The sequence below is a fragment of the Synchiropus splendidus genome, chromosome 4 (genome assembly GCF_027744825.2).
Source record: "Synchiropus splendidus isolate RoL2022-P1 chromosome 4, RoL_Sspl_1.0, whole genome shotgun sequence".
Taxonomy (NCBI): Eukaryota; Metazoa; Chordata; class Actinopteri; order Syngnathiformes; family Callionymidae; genus Synchiropus; species Synchiropus splendidus.
Window position 1 is genome coordinate 11,404,606 of NC_071337.1, and position 20,734 is coordinate 11,425,339.

Consider the following 20,734-nt stretch of genomic DNA (forward strand, 5'->3'; position numbering starts at 1 on the left):
TGAAGATGATTCTCCCCCGCTCTCTTGCTCCTCTTCGTTGCTGCTGTATTGATCCAGCCAGCCAATCGGGCTTCTGCAGCCATGTGAATCTCATTCTGGTGACACGGCAGCGCGGCTTATCGGAGCGGACAAAGGCAACTCAGCTTTTGATGCACAGCCAAACTACATTCTCACATTTGAACTGGTAATTTCTGCATTAATATGAGGACAGCAAGTGTTGTCTATTATATTTTTTAAGTATTAGGCAACTAATACGACTGTATATTTTAGCAGCTAAATTATTAGACTCATGAACGAGAAACTAAAAACATAGTGAGTAACTTGCGACTCACTTTTGAAACTTTTAAACATCGTCAGTAACTTGTGACTTATGAGTCAGCAGGAAGAACTTTTAGAGAAACTGTTGATAAATGCTGTTACCTCCTCACCATTAATATGAAATGCATTCACCTTTTCACGATCACGATTATTGTTCTTTATTATTGCTACTCAGCCATGAAAATAAGCAACATTTTCAAAGTCGATCGGCAGAAGATCATTCATTTCATTTTTACCACCAGGTGAGCAAAACACTAATCTCATTAAATAAGGAACACTGCCTGTTGGAACGGCTTAAATTGTTGCAGTACATTGTGAGTCAAACCAGCAGCAGAACAAGGTGCAAGTCATATTCATAGAATTTACTAAAGGACAAAAAGGAAAAAACACTGTTGACACAAACCAGTTCACCTAAACAGACAAAGCCGTCTGTGAAGTTTTCTCTGACAGTATCTAGTTCGGTGAACAAATTCAAACCTCATATTTGCGTGAAAACTGCTGAAACGTCAACATCTGGTCTGGAAACTTCCCAAAAAACCAACAAGACAAAAGTCACCACAAAGATTAAGCGATCAGTAGGCAGCACTCTCTTTTTGCTGCAAATCTATTTGCTGGTACAGATCTTTTCTCGGCTATTCTCAAGTTGAATAGTGGCGCATGACAGCTGTGATACAAAACAAGTGATGGATGAAAGCCTCAAATATTTGACAATAATTTGAGTTATTATATTCATTTTTATGAGCCCATCCTCCTCTAGCAAAAGGCAGGAAATTGTCCAGGCTTGATACAGTAAGTACGAAGCAGTGATCTAATCTGCGGAATGAAAGACGTGCAGTCAAATGAGCCACGATTGGCTGAAGGGCAGTCAGGCAACCGTTGTTTCGCAGTGAGTCAGCCAGGTTAATTACCAGACAGATGGTTGTCAGTGACTCTGGAAGGTGCTCAGTGGCAGTATGTGTGTGTGCATCCTGACAAACAAGCACAAGAATATGGAGGATTACACTGAACTGGCCAACTCATTACGGAGAAACCTCGCCGTCTCCTCGCTGTTCTCCGAGGGTCTCTGTCATTTTTATGAGCCGCTGGTGATTCTTTTTCTCTCCCATCCACGGTGACACGCTGCACGGCGTGAGCACCACGCCGAGAGCGCCTGCTTTGTTGCAGCTGATAATGTGTGACGCACCGCAGAGATGCAATCAGACGATTTAACACGCAAAATAAACAAGTGATTCACACCTATGACAAGGACTTGAAGCTCGTAGACATGAAGGGCAACTGGATTGCTCATTGGACAGTGGCACGGCGCCTGGCACGAGAAGGTCTGGGTTCCATTCTTTGCTGTTATTGCTGGAGTATTGTACGTTCATTTTCTGCTGCTTATTCCCTTCACAAACAACCTTGTTGTAATGCTAACCAGTGACTAGCTGAACGCTGTGTGGCTGCTCCAATATAGACGCTGAGGTGATTGTTATTTAAGTGAGTGGATGTTCCTGAGATTACAAAATACACCATAACAAGGGAGTCACACCAAATGTGGTGCACAGTCATTCCCCAACTCTTGACATCCGATTGTGCTGAAGACAGCTTTGCATCAATTATAAATAAATTTGGGAATGCGATGTAATCGCTTAAAGGCAATATTTCAATTTCGAGAGAGATAAAAATGTCGTCTTTAACTACTGCCTTTTGCTTGCTTACTTCATTTAAAAGGCTCCCAAAAGGAGTTAAGTCATAAACCAACTTGCAGTGAGACTTTTTTCTACATTAAAGAAGATGCTCCACAATAAGTCTCTACTGGACAGAGTTATGAACACATTTTCAAAAGGAAGTGAAAGCCACAAATCTCAGGTACTTATTTGGTGCCTTTGTTTCTGTCACCATTTGACTTGATATAAAGTGAGGGTGGGAAATGGAGTCACCCACACATGACCCATACTGACTCACTCTTGTCTCTTTTCTTTCCAACTTCTTCTTCGTTTCCTTTCGGCTTCTTCCTTCAGGGGTCGCCACAGCGGATCATCTTCCTCCATCTCACCTTGTCCTCTGCTTCCTCTTCTCTCAAACCTACAAACCTCATGTCCTCCTTCACCACCTCCATAAATCTCCTCTCTGGCCTTCCTCTCCACCTTCTGCCTGGCAGTTCCAACCTCAACATCTTCCTACCAATGTACTGGCTCTCTCTCCTCTGTACATGTCCAAACCATCTCCATCTAGCCTCTCTGTCTCCTAAACACCTGACATGTGCTGTCCCTCTGATCTACTGCTTCCTGATCCTATCCATCCTGCTCACTCCCAGAGAGAAGCTCAGCATCTTCATCTCTGCTACCTCCAGCTCTGTCTCCTGTCTTTTCCTCAGTGCCTCTGTTTCCAAACCATACAACATTGCTGGCCTGACCACCGTTTTGGACACTTTCCCTTTCATCCTTGCAGACACCCATTTGTCACACATCACACCTGACACTTTTCTCCAATGATTCCAGCCCCGTTTCTTCCCAGCAATCCCACTTTTTTATTTAAAGCGTTGTGTAGTTCCCCACTTGGAATCCTTAAATTACACGGACCAGGGTTACACTTTACATTAGGGAACATATTTTACTGTAAATAAAGTACTTACTCATATGTATGTCAGCAATAAGAAAGCATTTGGTTGATCAATTCCCCAGTCTAAAGTGTTCCTAGAAGCACACGTGGAGGTGACGAGGTTGAAGCCATTTATCAATGAACATAACAGATAAAGTCACCAAAATGTCATTATTGCCCAGGAATTGTTCATTTGTATCTAGAGAAACGCACATCAGTGAAATCCCCACACTTGTTCTCACGTTGACTTATAAGAAAACGGCGTTTAACACAATAACCTGCTCGTCTATTATCCACTTAGAATGCCACACATCAGATTTGCTCTTAATTGGAACCGTTTCCTGTTCAATGCTTTTATCATCACCCACAAGGCCCCGTGGTTTTAATTTTAAAGCGCATTATTAATAGAGCCTGCAGCGGTTTTTAGGCTTTAACTGTTAAGTCGACAGCACAAAGTGCGCAGGCTTGAAGAATTAAGATGCCCACTTAGATCAAAGGGAGCAGGAAACACAGATGGGGCTGGACCTTTGAAAGAGGACGCGACACAACGCAGGTCAAAATAGACCCGTGTTAAGCAGTGGCAAAATTCACTCATATCGAGTGCATCTCTCAAGAGGGTCAAAACAAACATGTCACAACATCCTCCCACCGTCAGAGGATGAGAGACTCGCAGGTTGGATCCTGATACGTATCAAATAGCAGCTGAGGGAGACATTTTAAACCTGGCAAAGAAGACATCGCTCACAGTCTGAGTGCTCATCGCCTTTCATTCTGACAGCAAAATAAAAGTGCTGTGGTTTTGTACCAGTCCAAGTTCTGCGTACAGTCTGAGGTTACCTGATGACCCAATGGTTCATACTAGTGGTTCGTACTGGCACAGGAAGACCCCAGGGGTGGTGCTCCGGCACCAGTCCCTACTTGAGAAAAGTGCCCTTTTTGCTGGAGCACTTCTCCCCTTCCTCTTTACCTCTTTCTCATCGATTCATTGCTGCTGAAAACAATGTTGCCATGACTAAGAAACTACACAAGTAGCAAGTAGCCCTGCATCGTTCTGCCCTTTATTCGAAACCACTGCGCCACTTAGCTTTATGAGTGCATTTTGTCACATAAACACATGGAACTTGATTCATTTGCCGTTTACCGTGTTTTAAAAAGGCCATTGGGGAAAATGTTTTGACCACAAAGGCAAATCCAAATAAACCCATACACCTACAATAAATAAATAAACAAACAAACAAATACATAAATAAATACATTTTTATGAGAGTTGCCCTTTTTTTCTGCCTTGAGCACCTGCTCCCCTGAATGCCAGTGCACGTGCTTGTGGACTAGTGACCCAAGCAGCTTGGCTTGACCCTGACCCCGTGATAGTGAATGAATGCAAAACAATTGTAACCACTTTGCTTGGCAACAGCTTGTGGTTGTGACAAATGATGAAATGCTCTCAGACCTACACGCGTCGAGCACGGCTCGTATTTCAAAAGAACAGTCTTTTTTTTTTTTTTGAGGCGACCCTCTTCTTATTGTTACCGCAGACTCCAGTGTCCTTTCTTTACCTTCCTCCAAGTGTTTTTCATTATCCGCTCATCTACTTGTGACTCTCTCAAGTCAGGCATCATTCACACCCTGTCCTCCAATTCGCAGGCCTCGGTACCGTCGGTATAAAGCCGGCGCTGAGCCTGAGGCTCAAGGTCTTGTGTAAAAGAACTCCACTTAGCAGAAAGTATTTGTATTCGCGGACTCAGAGTGCTGAGGCAGCGCCAATACTTTGTTCAAGCAGCAGCAGAGTGCTCTCATCTCGGGCCGACCTTGGCGGCCTCCTATACCTGACTCCCAGGAGCACTTGTGCATGTGTGTTTAAAGTGTAGGTGTCTTTGTGTCAGTGTAGGTCAGGGTTTTGGGATCAGTAATTATCATGATGCTAGTGACCCTTCCCCCCCTGTACAGTATCAGCATCATCTGCTGGTGACGCCCACTTGTCCTTGAAGGAACAGCATCCTGGAGAAGCAGCCGTGTGTGTGTGTGTGTGTGTGTGTGTGTGTGTGTGTGTGTGTGTGTGTGTGTGTGTGTGTGGAACAGCGTGAGCCGTCGCAAAAACAAAACAAAAAACACAGTTAGTGAATCTTGCAATAAAACAGTGCTCATCATGTGCAGCTGTAAATGTATTCATGAATCTGTGGTTTGCAAAATACAGCAGATTTGAATGGAATCTTGCAAAGAAATTGTCGGATATCGTGAGGCATAATAATTAGCAGCAAATAAGTAGCTAAATAGACAATGTGGCAAGCCACACAGTCATGGGATAAAATGAATGTATCAACCATGACAATGGAGACGTGTCGATGAGCCTTTTTCTTTCTTGCCTTTTGTGAACGTCAGATTCTGAAGATGAATAAGTGAATAAGCGACGACAGTTGTTCAATGGGGAAGCCTCCTTAAACAGTCATATTCCAGTGGAGTAAAATGAAAAATGTTTTTTTATTTTCACATCAAATTTTTGTTGCATTTATTCGTTCGTTTTTAAGGTCCTTGCTCCTAGTTTTGTTAAATAAACAGCTTTTTCTGCCAAAAAAACATGAGCCACATTTCCCCCTCAGGCCCCTCGGTTAGGAAAAACAAGCCTTTGAATGCCATTAATATTCTTATCACAAAGGCAGGCGGAGGACCACGATACCTGATCTCCATCTTTTTTGCCTCTGGGACGGTCGTCATCATCATCATCATTATTATCACTACATCCACAGCTGGCGTCATCGAGGAGCACTGGGCTGAGCCGCTAATACATCATCTGCCCTCTCTTCTCTTTACTGTGTTTGTGTTTACACTTGGGAGGTCATTATTTACATATTCATTCCATGAGGTTTGCAAGAAATCTTGGCTGTAATTAAAACCACCGCGCAGCAATAATGACGGCAACATCGATTGTGAGTAACGTTTACCTCACTTACTCATGCGCGAGTCAAATTATGGAAGAAGTGTCACCCTGTTTTTACAACTATACACACGTTTAAAGCGCATAAATCATAATGAAACAGGGGGATATATAAACAAATGCTTGATCCTTTTCCCTCAGGTAGAAATGGACATGACATCATTGGTCTTTTTAAAGGTAATATATACTTTTCAAAGCATTAATTTAAACCGTGACAGATTTATTAACCAAAGATGAGTCTCAATGAGGGAGCATTCTGAAGGTATTCCTATTAAGTGATGGCAAAATTTGAACACATTAAAATGTAAATGGTTGCTCATTCCTGAGCTGTTTTTATGTTACATCTTTTACATTTATAATTGTACTTGTAGCAGGATGGATAAAAGAGGATTTCTCAACACGGTCTCCCTCCCAAGGCATCAGGTATATTCATGTGGACTTCTGCATCACAACTGTCTCCCAAGTGTGTTGCACATTGATGCATTATGCTGTCAATAGCAGCACATGTCTAAGGTATATCCAAGGACATCCTGAGACCGTGGGCAGCGCGTCACGTAAGAGAAGGACAGAAGTTGTGGTTTGGGTTTGCCTCTAAAAACTCACGTGCCACCTGGTTTACATGGCATCTTTAAAGACCAGACAGAGAAAAGCGCAGAGCCACACAAATGGTTTGAGATACCGGTAACTAAGGAAACTAGTTCATAAATAGTCCTTCACAACTCTAGCTTTTATTATTATTCTCAAGAAAGAGCATCTTGCTCGGCTCAAGAGCTGCAAGCTGCATTCACAACAAGTATTTATTTAAGAATTATTAACAATCTATTTGTCAACAATGTTGAAAAGATGGTCTGAGTTGCAAGGGCTTTAACGTGGCCTGCTGCCAGTGGAGGTAGTTTTCCTGTTCCATCCCTGCTTTGTTCAAGCGGAGAGTCAAATCTTTGACACCTGACATCAGTGTTTATCTTTGAATCATGTGACCACATTTCAAAGGCGTCAACAGTCAGGTGATATTTGTTGCCTCATGTCATCCGCAGCTATCATAAAATACTTTAAACCCTGTCATGACACTCTTATCACAGTTTGTGATCATGGATGTTTATCTGGAGGTCTGGGCTCGCTGAGTGCTTGTCTTATTATTATTATCATTATTTTTGGAATTTTCCAGATACATTAGTTGTGTTTAACTAAGGAATCCATGTGGATCATAGACGGGCGCTGAATGTAAAATATGTGTTCAAATTTATGTGACCACTTGCGCAGCATCGATAGATGTTCGGGATGATTGGTAGTACATAAGCAAACCCCACGATTCCGTGTTGAGCTGTAATATATGCTGATTTACTTGCTTGAGTCCGCTCCCTGTACCAGTGGATGCAGTCCCTGCATAGACTCCTAAAACCACTTTTTCACTGGGAAGACTTCTAATTGGTCAATTGCATACCCCTCATGCTCAATCAGCTGTTGCCTAGCAACTGCAGTCTGGGGGAACAGCAGGAGAGGAGTGGAGACGCTCTGTGCAAAAACGGAGAGCACGGAGAGAAAAGGCAGGTGAGCGTGAGGCTGCAGATTGCTGGTTTATTCCGTCTGTTTAAAGGAGGGAGTAATATATGAAGTAGGAGCGTGTGAATTGTCATGGCAGGACACATGCCAACAGGAGGGGAGCAGCGTGTTCAGTGACAGAATAAGCTGCGGCCATTTAAGCAGCGCGCCTATTACATCAGGGAGAACCAGCGACGCTTGGCCTTCTTGTTGTCGATGAACTTATGACAAGACAAATTTATCCTGAGCTCCTAAAGACAGGAAGAATTAATATTTACATTTTCCCCCTGTTAGAAGCATCAATAATTTACGTCAGTTGAGAGTGTGTGGAAGGTGAAACAAGCCCACCTCTATTGAGCTGACAAAAGCATTTGCCCACGCTGCTTTGGTTTGGTATTGGAAACTCACGAATCAGGAAAATCAACATGACTAGTCGAGCAGAACTTTTCATTGTCTTCTATTTTGGAGCAACAGTCATGATGCACTACTTTGAATCACAGTCAGACCAGACATTGAGCGGAACAGATATATGCAATAAAATAATTTCATGTGTCGGCAGATCCCTTCAGGAGGAGGCTGTGTGCAAAATCGTGTCTAATTCACCAGCAGGAGTGTCAACAAACACTGCAATGCTGAGAGTAAAATCCTCCTCCTGCATGATGTACTGATAACAGCAACATGCTGTTGTCCTTCACAAGACAAATACTGCGTAGTGCCGAAGCAGGGGAAAAAAAGATAGTAGGCAAACACTCCAAAATCAAATCCTGTATGAATCTCAGCATGTGTTGACTTATATATCAAGATCCCGCCTTGCTCGGCTCCCACAAAAACAATTTTGGCGCAAGCAGCAAGCGCCTTCAAATATTTATACAAGGTTATTGATTCAACCTGCAGATTGCTAAGGCAAAAACAAAGGAAAACCACTTCATCCAGCAGAAAGAAGGTTAAAAGAACAACAACTCCGATTTTTTTTTGTAAAAACACAGTGTGCTGTTAATGTGCACCTGCAGGGAGAGAAATGCTGCATACTTCAAGAATTACCGAGCCAATAGCTCACCGTCTTGAGGGGGTGAGGCAACTCATTTGTCCTCCACAGCGAATCGCCATCCGTGTATCGAACCCACAGTCATTCATTGGGAAAACAGGCCCCATTAACTGCTCTACAGCCAGTTCATCATTACTTTGCAAATGCCACTGGTCTGTGGCGTGCACGGTATGTCATGTCGGCGATTAGGGACAAAGTGTTTTACATGTGACATTTGTGTAGACATTCCAGCACTCAGACAGTTCATGTCTGATGGATGTGGGTGGTGTGGGGACACTTAACAGCCAATTAAAATGAGTACGGTTATTTGCAGACTTTGTGTTAATGATCAATGATTTCCTTTCCGATCCGATACTGAGTAATATTCAGGCTGGTATCGGCGATACCGATACCGATGCCGATACCGATACCGATACCGATATATATATACTTTTGTATATAGGATGAATGAATTCTTTATTGTTTATTAATTTATTTACTCTGAAAAAAATAAACATTAAAATAAACCACTATAAATGTAATTCAACATGAACACATTACCATGAAAACACTGAATATGTAGACACAGCCTCCAACATTGTCACTGTTGTGCCCTCAGTCACAGGTTTTTGTTCAGGAACAATACAATATTTACTGTCTCCCCCTTGAGTCTGTTCCGGTTTTTGCTCAGAACCTCTCCGGCCTTTGAAAAGACCCTTTCTGCCGGTACTGAAGTTGCAGTAATTCCCAGGTATCTCACTGAAAAACAAATTACGGGACTACTCAGCACTGAATACTTAATGTTATTAGGTTCAACTGTCTCCAAAAAGGGGGTAAAAACAATTATTATACTAGCAACTCAAAACTGAAATTGCTAGTAAAATATTTAAACAAATAATGCCACAATAATTGCATTGTAAAATTTACATAAATGATTCATTCAAGTTATATATATTCATTTAACAGTTGCTTTAGCTGTTTAAGTATGATTGAAATTAACAATACAATATTTGGTAGCTAAACTTATGTTTTATTCTTCTTTTCTAGTAAAGGCTGTTTTATTGTCATTGCACTGTATAATTTAAAATATCTACTTTAAATGGTGAACTACCTGGGGATCCTTACATGAATTATACATATACTTACATAGATATACATTACCTCAAGTTACTTAAGTATCAAAAGTATCGATATCTTGGTTTGAGAATCAATTTTAGAGAATCAAGATCTGGTATCGGAGGTATCAATATCTCAGGACCGATCTGCACATCACTACTTTGTGTTCACCTGTCTGTGTGCACGGTTGTATCCATGTGTAAGGTAAAACCCTCTGCTGTCTGGTTGGGATCCTGTTGCTAAGCAGATTGGTAATCCGGAGACTTACAAAACAGCAAACATGGTACAGAGTATGACAACGTAGCAGTCGATTGGCCTTAAGCAAAGGCACCAAGCAAACAGAACATTTTATTATGGGTGTAACTTGGTAATATTAATATATAGACAAATAACTGTCAGGACTTGCTCTTGATAAACTACAGAAAGTCTCACCTTTGTGTTGGTGGTTTGTGATGGCAAACACCGCACGTGATCCAGACTGAATCAGTGCATGGTGAGTGAGGCACTTGCGACACAAGCGCTGCGAACAATGCTGGTACCGCCTGTATCTAATTGAGTCCACACAGATGTGAAGAAGCAGCGCCACTTCAGGAGCAGCCTTTTTTGGAGCGGATTGCTTTCCACACCAGGAACGTGTGAGGTCTGTGTACTCTTGAGCTTTTGTTATTTCCCCACCATCCTCCCTCCTGATGTGGTCGATAAGAAAGGGCCTAGGTGGGTGGTAGTTATCCCTTAATGACCCAGTTTACTTTGAAAAGGCATTGATCCCAGTCAGCGCCTTACTGCAGGCTAACAAAGGAGCATCAAAGCCCATCTCGGCACAATCTTTGCACATCAGTGTCAGTGCTGCTAATGATATTCTTCTCAGGACTTTCACCAACAGAACAGATGCTTTATGAGTCTTAGGACACATCCTGGTGTACGCAGCCATTCTGCCTTGTCAATGAAGGGAATTCTGGGAGAACGTTTGAAGGAGGTGAATCTTATTTCCGTGTGTTGTTTGAGATAAAATCCTCTGCTTTTATATTCCCAACAATAGCACTGGAGCAGGAGCACACGCTTGATAGGAGGGGTTGTCAACTGGAGCACCCTTTTACACAATGGTGTGTGAAGTATTTAAACGTGTTTTCTTTGTTCTGCTCACACCTGTGATGAGGAATCAAAAGTGTTGTGGGTAGTTTTCTCATGCTTGTTTGAGAGATGTGATACGTCGCTCCGGGATTGGAAACATCACTGACTTGGCTTCATCTGTTCGGTATCAGGAAGAGTTGTGTCATAACTAGTGTATGCATTCCAGTTTGGAAGGACATGAATTATTCATGTGATTTAGTCAGATATAGTTCAAAATAAAAGTTTGAAATTCATTTGTTTGCTCTTTAGGCCAGACAACAAAAACAGTTGTTCTTGATGGCGCTGGTTCTTCTTTCTCTTTGGGTGCAAAATAACTAAAATAGTTAGGGTTTGAATTGAGTGAAATTTTTAGGGGGTGTCATGTCAGAATACAGCAACAATTTGACAGTAAGATGCTCAGCTAGCAGCCACCTGATATAACTTCATCTTGAGGAGTACTTTAGAAGAATTGCTTCAACAGACCTGAGACTTTGTATTTTGTCCATGAGGCTTGAATTAAAGTCAGAATGCACATTGAAGAAAGCAGAACCGTAACTCGGTATTGGCTGGATCGACCCTTGGTGGTGACATTTTTCCTTGCATGACAAAAGTGCCTTTTTGGCTGGAAAACATTTTTTCCCCTTCCTTAAATTCTTAAGAAAAACAGTTTGTCTCTTTTTCCACCATCAATTTCACCCAAATACAAGAACAACAGCAATAATTAGCCTGAAAATAAAAAGAAGAATTTATAAATAACTTGACACGTGCCCTTTTTTTCTGGGTCGAGCCCTGTCAGCTAGAATTAAGCTTCACGACGTAAAATTTGAGAATGTGATGCAACTGCAATTTAAAGCTGGTGATGATTTTTTATTCTTGTATTTTATTCTTGATTTTTTTTTATTCTTCATAACACTTATTTATATTTATCTTCACACTGATTTCATTTTTTCCATGTAACTGTGTATTTATTTGATCATATTGTAACAATTTTACCACCATGAGTAACATTCATATTATAATAATAATATCATAAATAATCATTATGTGCCCCACACAGTTAGTGTCACCTCATGTGTATTCCTCATTTTACATATTTTTTAGAAACAAATGTTTGCAAATGTATGCATTGTCTAAGCAGCAAGGCTGAGAAGACGACCCCTTTTGTCTGAGGCCATGGTCGTCAGTTGGAGCATCACGACCTGCTATTCATGTGGCTACTTTGGGAAATAAATGGCCCACTTCACTGCAGAGGCCGCACCTCAAACATGCTTCATCACACAAGAGTTTCAATTTTCCTGGGTTAAATCTCCGTCCCACCAGATCTTACACTTCCTTTTCCCACCAGAGCAACACCTAGTCCTGGCTGACAAACAGGACACAACTTTGTGCCTCCGCTTCTTCAAAAGAGGTGGCGTTCAAGCGGGAAGCTCATGAAGTGAGGCAGGGATGTTGAAAAGATACCTCTAAAAAGCGTACAGAGAAAAAGCAAAGGGAGAGAAAGAGTTGCATCCCCCTTTTCCCTTTGTTACAGGCTTGTTTTCACTTTTCTGGGTTCTCCGTAGAGTCCCACGGGAAGCTGGCTGACACAATGAGGAAAAGCTGAGGGCAGAACAAGACTGGAGCAGGGGGAATAGAATAAAAAGTGCTGTAGCGGCAGCAGAGCAAACGGTAGCAGCATCTTGTCTTTCAGAGAATGACAAAGGTGTCTCAGACACAGAAATTAGATTTATTGATTGGTGTGTGAGGAGAGAAAAAGAGATTCAAATTCAAAGTGAAGGCGAAATAATTTGTACATTTCTTTGAAAAACCAAAGGGTCACTGTATTGACAGATGCCTAGTAGGTTCACACTGCCAGTCAAAGACAAACCGCTACAAAAATCTGGCTCACACAGCAGTGAGGGGTGCAGCGCCTTTTGATATTTCCTAAGAGAAAACAAATAAAAATGACAAAAAAAGGAGGAAAAAAAGAAAGGGCTCTGGCACAACTGACTTTGACGGATATGGAAAATAAATTTATACTCAAAAGAATCTGGACGGATCACGTGAAACCTCTCTATTGCTCTTGACATACTGCATTTTGTGGACTATAAGCTGCTACTTTTTTCTCACGGTCTGAACCCTCTGGCTTATACAATGATGTGGCTAATACGTGGATTTTTTTTCAGGCTAAAAGGGGTGAAAACAGTGGAGATTTAGCCCTTTAATGTAAATAAAAGATGTGAGGAGTTCATGATTCCACTTCAGAACATAGCACAGTTTGTTTCATGAGTCAGTCTCCATGCTGGACCCCGTTTTGTGATCCTCATGCGTTTTTAAGCCGGGTGCGCCACTGACCCATCTACGGCACAGACAGCACCACTGCACCCACGGCTTATAGAGCGGTGCAGCTTATGGATCAATGTTAATTTTAACATGAGCTTTGCAGCTACTCATCACCAGAGTGCTGTTTTAAAGCCACCAGCCAGTCACAATCCTGACGATCCTTCTCACTCACTTCTCATGCAGTATTTTTGTCTTTTTGCTCAGGAACACCAGTCACCCACCTGCCTGCCTGCCTCCCAGCTCCGCTTGCTTATCCTCTCACTATCGCCTGCACGATTGCTCACCACCCTGCTTGCCAAAGCTTCCACAAAGTTTAGACTCTTCCCCCCATTTCTTTTATTCTCACATGAAAAGGATTTTTCATTGTGTTCTCCTTCAAGAGCAGAACACAAACTTGAGGGCGTGCAGCATTTGGGCACATCTCACGACTACTGTGGCTCACCACGCTGAATAATTTGAAGTTTGATCCCCAAGGAACATTGATGACGTGTGAATGGGTCGTTATTCAAGCTCTGTAAGAGGCTGCCAACAAAAGATCGCAAGTTTTACCTGCTAAAAAATGGAAACAATTACACGTAGTGTCGTGCTTTACTTTACTGAGGCGTTCATTGGAGGTTAGTCAGGATAGGCAATGTTTAAAGGGGCCTCATTACATACAGTGACAGTTGTAAGGGGCTGTCAAGCCAAACGTGAAGAAGAAAAAGTCTTGAATTTAATTTTGTATCTATAATATTATAAAACAATACAAAAATGAAACATTTTTGTATTACACCATGATGTTGCACACTTAAAATTTGAGGGACCCGCCACTATACAGTGGTACCTCGGTTTCCGAACGTCCCGGACTTCGAACAAATCGGAGTTCGAACAAAAATTTCGAGATTTTTTTGCCTCCGATTTTGAACGAAAATCCAGAACTCGAGTGTGTGAGTGTCACAGGGGAGGTGCTCGCTCTCCACACCTCTGAGGCTGGACCGTGCACTCCAGGGTTTGATGTCCTGTTGTGGGCTGGAGCTGGGACAGGGATGAGGCGAGTCTGGGACAGAGCGTGACTTGGTTTATGACTTTGTCACAGCCAAACTGCACAGAAGCGCACATTCAGAGCTGGACACGCACCGGGCACCTCTTCACTTCTGGAGAGACGTCACTCACTCGGCAACCCCTCCCACATGCAGCGGCCACACACATAGACGAACAGCGCACCTGCAGCAGACACTCTACATTCACTCCTACAAAAGACTAGTTTAAGACTTGGAACGCATTCTTTCTTTTTCCATTCATTGTAATGGGAAAAATCGATTCAGATTTCAAACAATTCACTTCTTGAACGGCCGTCTGGAACGGATTGTGGTCGAGAATCAAGGTACCCCTGTACTTCATTTATTTATTTCGAGGGACATGAAACATTCCAGTAGATCAGAAAATGTGATTATTTTAACGCTGATTCAAACACACGTGTAATAATAATAATAATTCTAGCACTCCAGTGGTAATGAACAATGGAAATACGATTTCTCCTGGAGTTTGCTGTGACCTCATGAGGGCAGCGTAAAGATCTGCAGAGATTGCATCTCCGAATCCTATTTGACAGGTCACACTTTATTAAAAGAGGCCAGATTAGAAAACCCATAAAAGGACACAATGACATAAAAAAAAAAAAAAAAACGTTTTGCACATGCCAATCAATTTATAGCGGCTGTCCACTGGATCAAATTTAATGAATTATCCAAACAGACTGAAAACCCGCCATGTCACATTGCAGCATATGATTACTCCTCTGCTGTATATTATTCAAATTTAGCTTCAGTCTAGAATATTACATGCAAATACGACAAGACCAGATGGCAGTGAGACGATGGACGCTGAAGGGAACATTAAAATCTGAATTGCAGCGACACAAGGTTGCCTCCCCAGGCTCAGATCAGATCATAACATATAATAATAATCTTATTCTGTATCCAGAAATCAGATGAGGGATACTGAAAAGGCATTTCCATATATAACACACGATTATTACTTTCAATCTTGACAAGAACAATCTGTAAGAACTGCATATAATCAGACGTATGTCCGACTTGGATGTCAGGACCCTGTTTTCATAAGCATCAAAGGATGCATGTGCTGGTATGCGTGAGCCCTAACCAGCTATTTTTGTCTCACGGATCAACAGTGCCGCTCTCCGTGTTATGGATGTCAGCCACCGTGGCCGTTGCCATGGCGATGCCACACTGCAATATTGTTTTGCGCTGCCCGCCTGCCGATGCTTGCAGCCGCTCCCCAGCAGGGAAAATGAGCGGAGGGAGGAGGAGCGAAAAGGAGACAAGAGTCTGGAGTAGAGGGGGTCTGCGGCAGGATCCGCCAGAATGCTAATCACCCGCTCTTGACGGAGTGTCCTTCATTATGCAGGAGACAATGCTCGGGACGAGAGAGGGGATTAATGCATACCTGCACGCAGTGGTCGCTGCAAGACTACATCCACGCATGAGTGGCAATGTTCATTCCACACACAGAGCACAGCGTACAGACAAGGTCGTACGCATGGACACACACACTGGCTCAGGGAAACCGGAGGGGAAAAATATATATACTGTCATTATTGAGAGGCGCAGGAAGGACGTTCTCATCGATGAAACATCTATGCCATTCACTCATGTTATTTATTAAAGAGTCAAAAAAAAAAGAATCTCATGGCTCTGACAACCTTCCGAGGCCTGTGATTTAAGGGTCCCTCCTCACTGGGCCCTCTAATCTACTGTACATGTCCTGATGTCCAGTCCTGCCAAGTCATCTGGCTTTCTTCCGTTGTTTTTTAAATGTATCCTGTTATTTGCATCTGTTGATTTGGAGCGACCGACACCTTCGCATGCTCATTCATGTGCGGAGGCTGCTGCAGATGCCTGCATCAGTGGTGTATATGTGGTGCAGCCTTTCACTGAGCTTTGATCCCAATTGAAGTATGTAACCAACTGGACTCAATATGATCCACAGAGGCTTCAGTCCCGTGCGTACGCTGGTGTAAATGACCATTGGAGATCCTGAGTTAACACGGAGCCTCAGTGTGGTGGAGTGTGATGCACAGTGTAATTCAATGAGATATTGTCGCCTGTGTTCCCAAGGGTCACATGTTGCTTCGCAGTTCACAGGTCACGTATTGAATTATGGAAATTCCCAAGAAACAAGGGAGCAACAAATGGTGAGAAAACATGCATCTGTGAAGCCAATTTCCTTTCTTTGTTTTGTCCCGAGAAAATGAATGATTACATTTTTTTTCGGTGTAAATAAGGATTAAATTTCAATTATTCCTCAGCGGAGACTCTCAAACTTCGTTCATGTGAGTATATGGTGACTACTTGTGCCCTCAAAATAATTTAATACACTTCAGAGCACTTCTATTCTAATCGGATGAAACAGACAATTTTTTTGAATGTAAATGTTTGAAGCTGAAATATAAGAAAAACATTTACATATATATTACATATTAGACATGTTGTCACGCAGTCCACATCCAAAATGTCAATCCAAAATGTTGAAAGTTCAAGACGTAAGCAATATAATTATCATAAACGTAAAAACTGGGGGGAAAAAAGCACATAATAAGGAGAAAGGAGAAATAATAATAATAATAATGACTGTACTCTTAAGGTAATAACATTAGTAAATGTAATATTATTTTCAAAAGCTTCTCTCATGTAAGTACAATATGGTGACCACTGAAAATGAATTTCAATGTTGATTTTGAATCAGTTTATTTATTTTTTTAAACTATTTTGATTTATTTATTTAATAATTTATTTATCTATTATTATTTATTATTTATCAACCATGGACGAAGATTTCATAATATTGTGTTCTTCAGCCGCATCATCTATCAATGCGAGCAGACAGCGCCTCTACAAGTGTTTGGTTTAATAGACGGGTGACATCCGTGAGTCATCAAAACCAAGTTCCTTGAAACGATATGGTGAACAAAAAGTACCCTTCAAAGATCGGACACAGGCCAAGACATCTCATTCAGTGAATTATTTCTGAAGTGTCCCTTCTCATTTTCCACATACCCACAGTATGCCAAAGATCAGTCTCCTTACTTTCTAAATACAGCGATCCTCTTAGATATGTTCCAGGAAAATCCTTGCATTACCGATAGCATCAAATGAATTGAGTAAAATGACATCACAAGTGATATAGTTCAGCATGGAAATATGATCACCTTCTTCTAACCTTCTTACTGCACTGAAGATCCATCACAGTCGATCTGTTTGTGATTGAAGCTCTTGGGAGGCAGGCAACCATCGACACACAGCAGGGACAGAAAACTCTCTCGGGAAAACCCACTACAACCCAGTAAGTCAGTCGAAGCAGCACTTGGATAAGGGCTGGTGGCTCTGGTGATAGGGGTGGCCCAATAGTCAGAGGGTCACATGTTAATGGGAATGCATGACCATCATACAGGTGCGAGGAGCCACTCATACTCGTACTCATTGACATGTATGGCAATGTATATTATCTTTACAAAAAAATAATGACGAAAATTGAAACTAAATACAGTCGCATTCACAGCACTAGTGGCCGGCATAATGAGAAGCTCCATGTTTCAAACCTCCTCCCGCGGAGGAGAGCAGACAACCTAGTGAGCGAGTGTGTGCGTCACGAGAGCCCGTTTAAACAGTGCCGAAATGGCTTATGAAGATTTAAATGATCCGCTGCAACCATTTAGGACAGGGGTCACCAACCTCTTATGTCTTTATTTTCATCTTGCATGTTTGTTGAGTAACATTACATGTTACCCATTCTCCCTGTTTCATCATTACTCTTTTATTTTGAGTTGTGGTTGTAACGAAAAGCAATTTCCTTCCGATTAAATAAAGTGATTCTGATTCAGAATCTGACTTGCTACTGTGAGTTGCTCCAAGGGCACTGTGTGACCCGAACCTTCACACTGATGTTTTAGTCAGTACTAAATAGCGTGGATGAATCAGGTATTTGGATAAAATAAACTGTTATTAACTTCTGAAGTATCACTTTTATGGACAGAATTTCTAGGCGTAGCCAGGGGTCGGAGGGGATCCGGTTCGGGAACCACAGAATTTCATCTCTGCTATTTGCGGACGATGTTGTTCTGCTGGCCTCATCGGACCGGGACCTTCAGCATGCGCTGGGTCGGTTTGCAGCCGAGTGTGAAGCGGCCGGGGTGAGGATCAGCACCTCCAAGTCTGAGGCCATGGTTCTCGACCGGAACACGGTGGTTTGCTCTCTCCAGGTTGGTGGAGAGTTCTTGCCTCAAGTGGCAGAGTTTAAGTATCTCGGGGTCTTGTTCTCGAGTGAGGGAAAAAGGGAGCGTGAGATTGATAGACGGGTTGGTGCAGCAGCAGCAGTGATGCGGTCGCTATATCGGACCATCGTGGTGAAGAGGGAGCTGAGTCACAAGACGAAGCTCTCGATTTACCGATCGATCTACGTTCCCACCCTCACCTATGGTCACGAGCTTTGGGTAGTGACCGAAAGGATGAGATCGTGGATACAAGCGGCTGAGATGAGTTTCCTCCGCAGGGTGGCTGGGCGCACCCTTAGAGATAGGGTGAGGAGTTCAGTCATCCGGGAGGAGCTCGGGGTGGAGCCGCTGCTCCTCCACATCGAGAGGAACCAGCTGAGGTGGCTCGGGCATCTGATTCGAATTCGACGCCTCCCTGGGGAGGTGTTCCGGGCATGTCCTACCGGGAGGAGACCCCGGGGAAGACCCAGGACTCGCTGGAGAGATTATGTCTCCAGTCTGGCCTGGGAACGCCTCGGGATCCCCCGGGAGGAGCTGGAGGAGGTTTGTGCGGACCGGGAAGTTTGGGCTTCCCTGCTCCGAATGCTGCCTCCACGACCCGACCCCGGATAAGCAGCAGAAGAAGGTGAAGGTGAAGTAATTTTTATTTATTTAAAACTGTTTTTGTAATTTGGAAAAACGTGGTGGAAAACTCGAGACGGTACTGTAGAATATGATCGGCGATTAAGTATCCAGCGGCGCTGCAGAAACATACATGGATAAATCTGGCACATACTCAACTATGAATCAACTAATAGAGCCGAGTAGTCAAGCACTAAATTACACGATATGTTTAAGCCCTACAGGGCAGTGGTGTTTACTCATTACTGCTTCATGCTTCATTACCCATTTGGGGAAAGGACCCACTGCATTAAACCATGCTAAAGGGAAACGCCAAAACACTGATAACCCTTCATTGTAGATGGCAACCTATCAAGTCGACTTTGTGGTTGTCAAAATCCACAGTTACCCCAAGGTCCAAAAGAAGAAAAATTCCATACAAACTTCCTTGAGTCCAGCCACATTCAGTCAGCCAGAATACATGGAATGACATACATGCTTTTCACACCTGGATGGCCACCAATAAGAGTCCAGACCTTAAACCCATTGAACTGCTTTTGGATGTGTCGGAGAAGAATATGTGCAGATTCTCCCATGAGAAACACAAGATCACGATGAAAAAAATGATCTTCTGCTTTTCTCGTCCCAGTCAAACCAAACCTCCTTGTCCATATTCAAAATGGTCTTCCTCTCCTTCTTTTGCCTGGAACTTTCTAACATTCTTCATCCAACATGTTCCCTCTCGCTTCTCTCCTTGTCTGGATATAAGCAACTTAAATATTTGCTCTGTTTGGGACTGGTGAACCCGCCGGATGAAGAGGAAACACAAATTTGCAGAATGTTTTTTTCTTTCAGTAGAGTTCACTGACTCAAAACTACTACTGTTTACTTTTGGAGAAGGCATTTTTGGGTGGCTCACGTGTGGTGGTGATGACCCCCCGACTTCCCTATTTGGAAAATCCTACCTCGAATGACGTAACTGGACGACTGGAACGCCCCCTAGTCTTGTCCTCCCTAGTCACTCCTAATGAAAACCAGAGCAAGATTTGGGGTTTTGTCCGACACTAGATAGATAAAATGGACTCCAATAGCATTGTCACCTCCATCAACTCTATGCAGCCAAAGTAATTCATCAGATCTTCTCAAGAAAACAAGTTTACTTTTGGTGTTTCCATCTCAAAAACGTATTCTAGTCCAAACATTTATCCCAGTTTATCCAACACAGTTGGAATCTGACCCTGGATGAGTTAGCAATGTTGGTGCATCGCACATTCTGGGCTTGTGTTGAGGAAAATGAACCCGCTCCAAACAATTACACCCGAGTCACAGTTCATAGCGCCTCTCCATTTCTCTAACTACAGAGAATGCGGCTTCCTGTCTCTATTTTCCGTTGAGCCTTGGCAGTTTCTCACTTTCAAGCTGGCAAATGTCTGGACAAGGGATGAACACAGCAGGCAGCAATGGCTCAAGTCCAAACCCCAAAACAACGAAAGCAGGAGAGATGCTTGAGCAATAGCCCAAGGAGGAGCCTTTTGATAGCCCAAGTGCCAAATATAGAGCACTCTATTAATAAAACAATCCATGTTGGAATCCATGTCCTATCCAAGTTCGCTTCATGTTTCATCGACGCTAAGGGACAATTACAATGAAGCTATACAGGAAACAGTGGGAACTCACCTCCAGGCTGTATTCTTCTACAGTCCGTTTTAGAGGGTCCACGATTTGCCAGCATATCAGGATGCACAAGTCGATGAGCAGCATGCCACCAACAATGATCAACAGCTTCTGGTCCTTTATGATCTGCAGGAGAGAATGGATGTTTATTTTAAACCTGATCCGCAGATGTTTCTCAGCAGGACCAGTCTCAGAACATGCGCTTCAAATTACACAGGTTGTTAAACATTGTGATAATGTCGACGGTGGT

General features: G+C 42.7%; 1 protein-coding gene across 1 annotated transcript in view; it reads right to left on the minus strand.

Annotated features, from left to right (window-relative positions):
- The window catches only part of gabbr2 (gamma-aminobutyric acid (GABA) B receptor, 2), a 171,517-nt gene that overhangs the window by 24,832 nt on the left and 125,951 nt on the right, over positions 1-20,734 (minus strand). Inside the window, exon 13 of the mRNA XM_053864134.1 lies at positions 20,488-20,610. Within this exon, the coding sequence (XP_053720109.1) occupies positions 20,488-20,610 (123 nt within the window). The remainder of the gene's footprint in view (positions 1-20,487; positions 20,611-20,734) is intronic.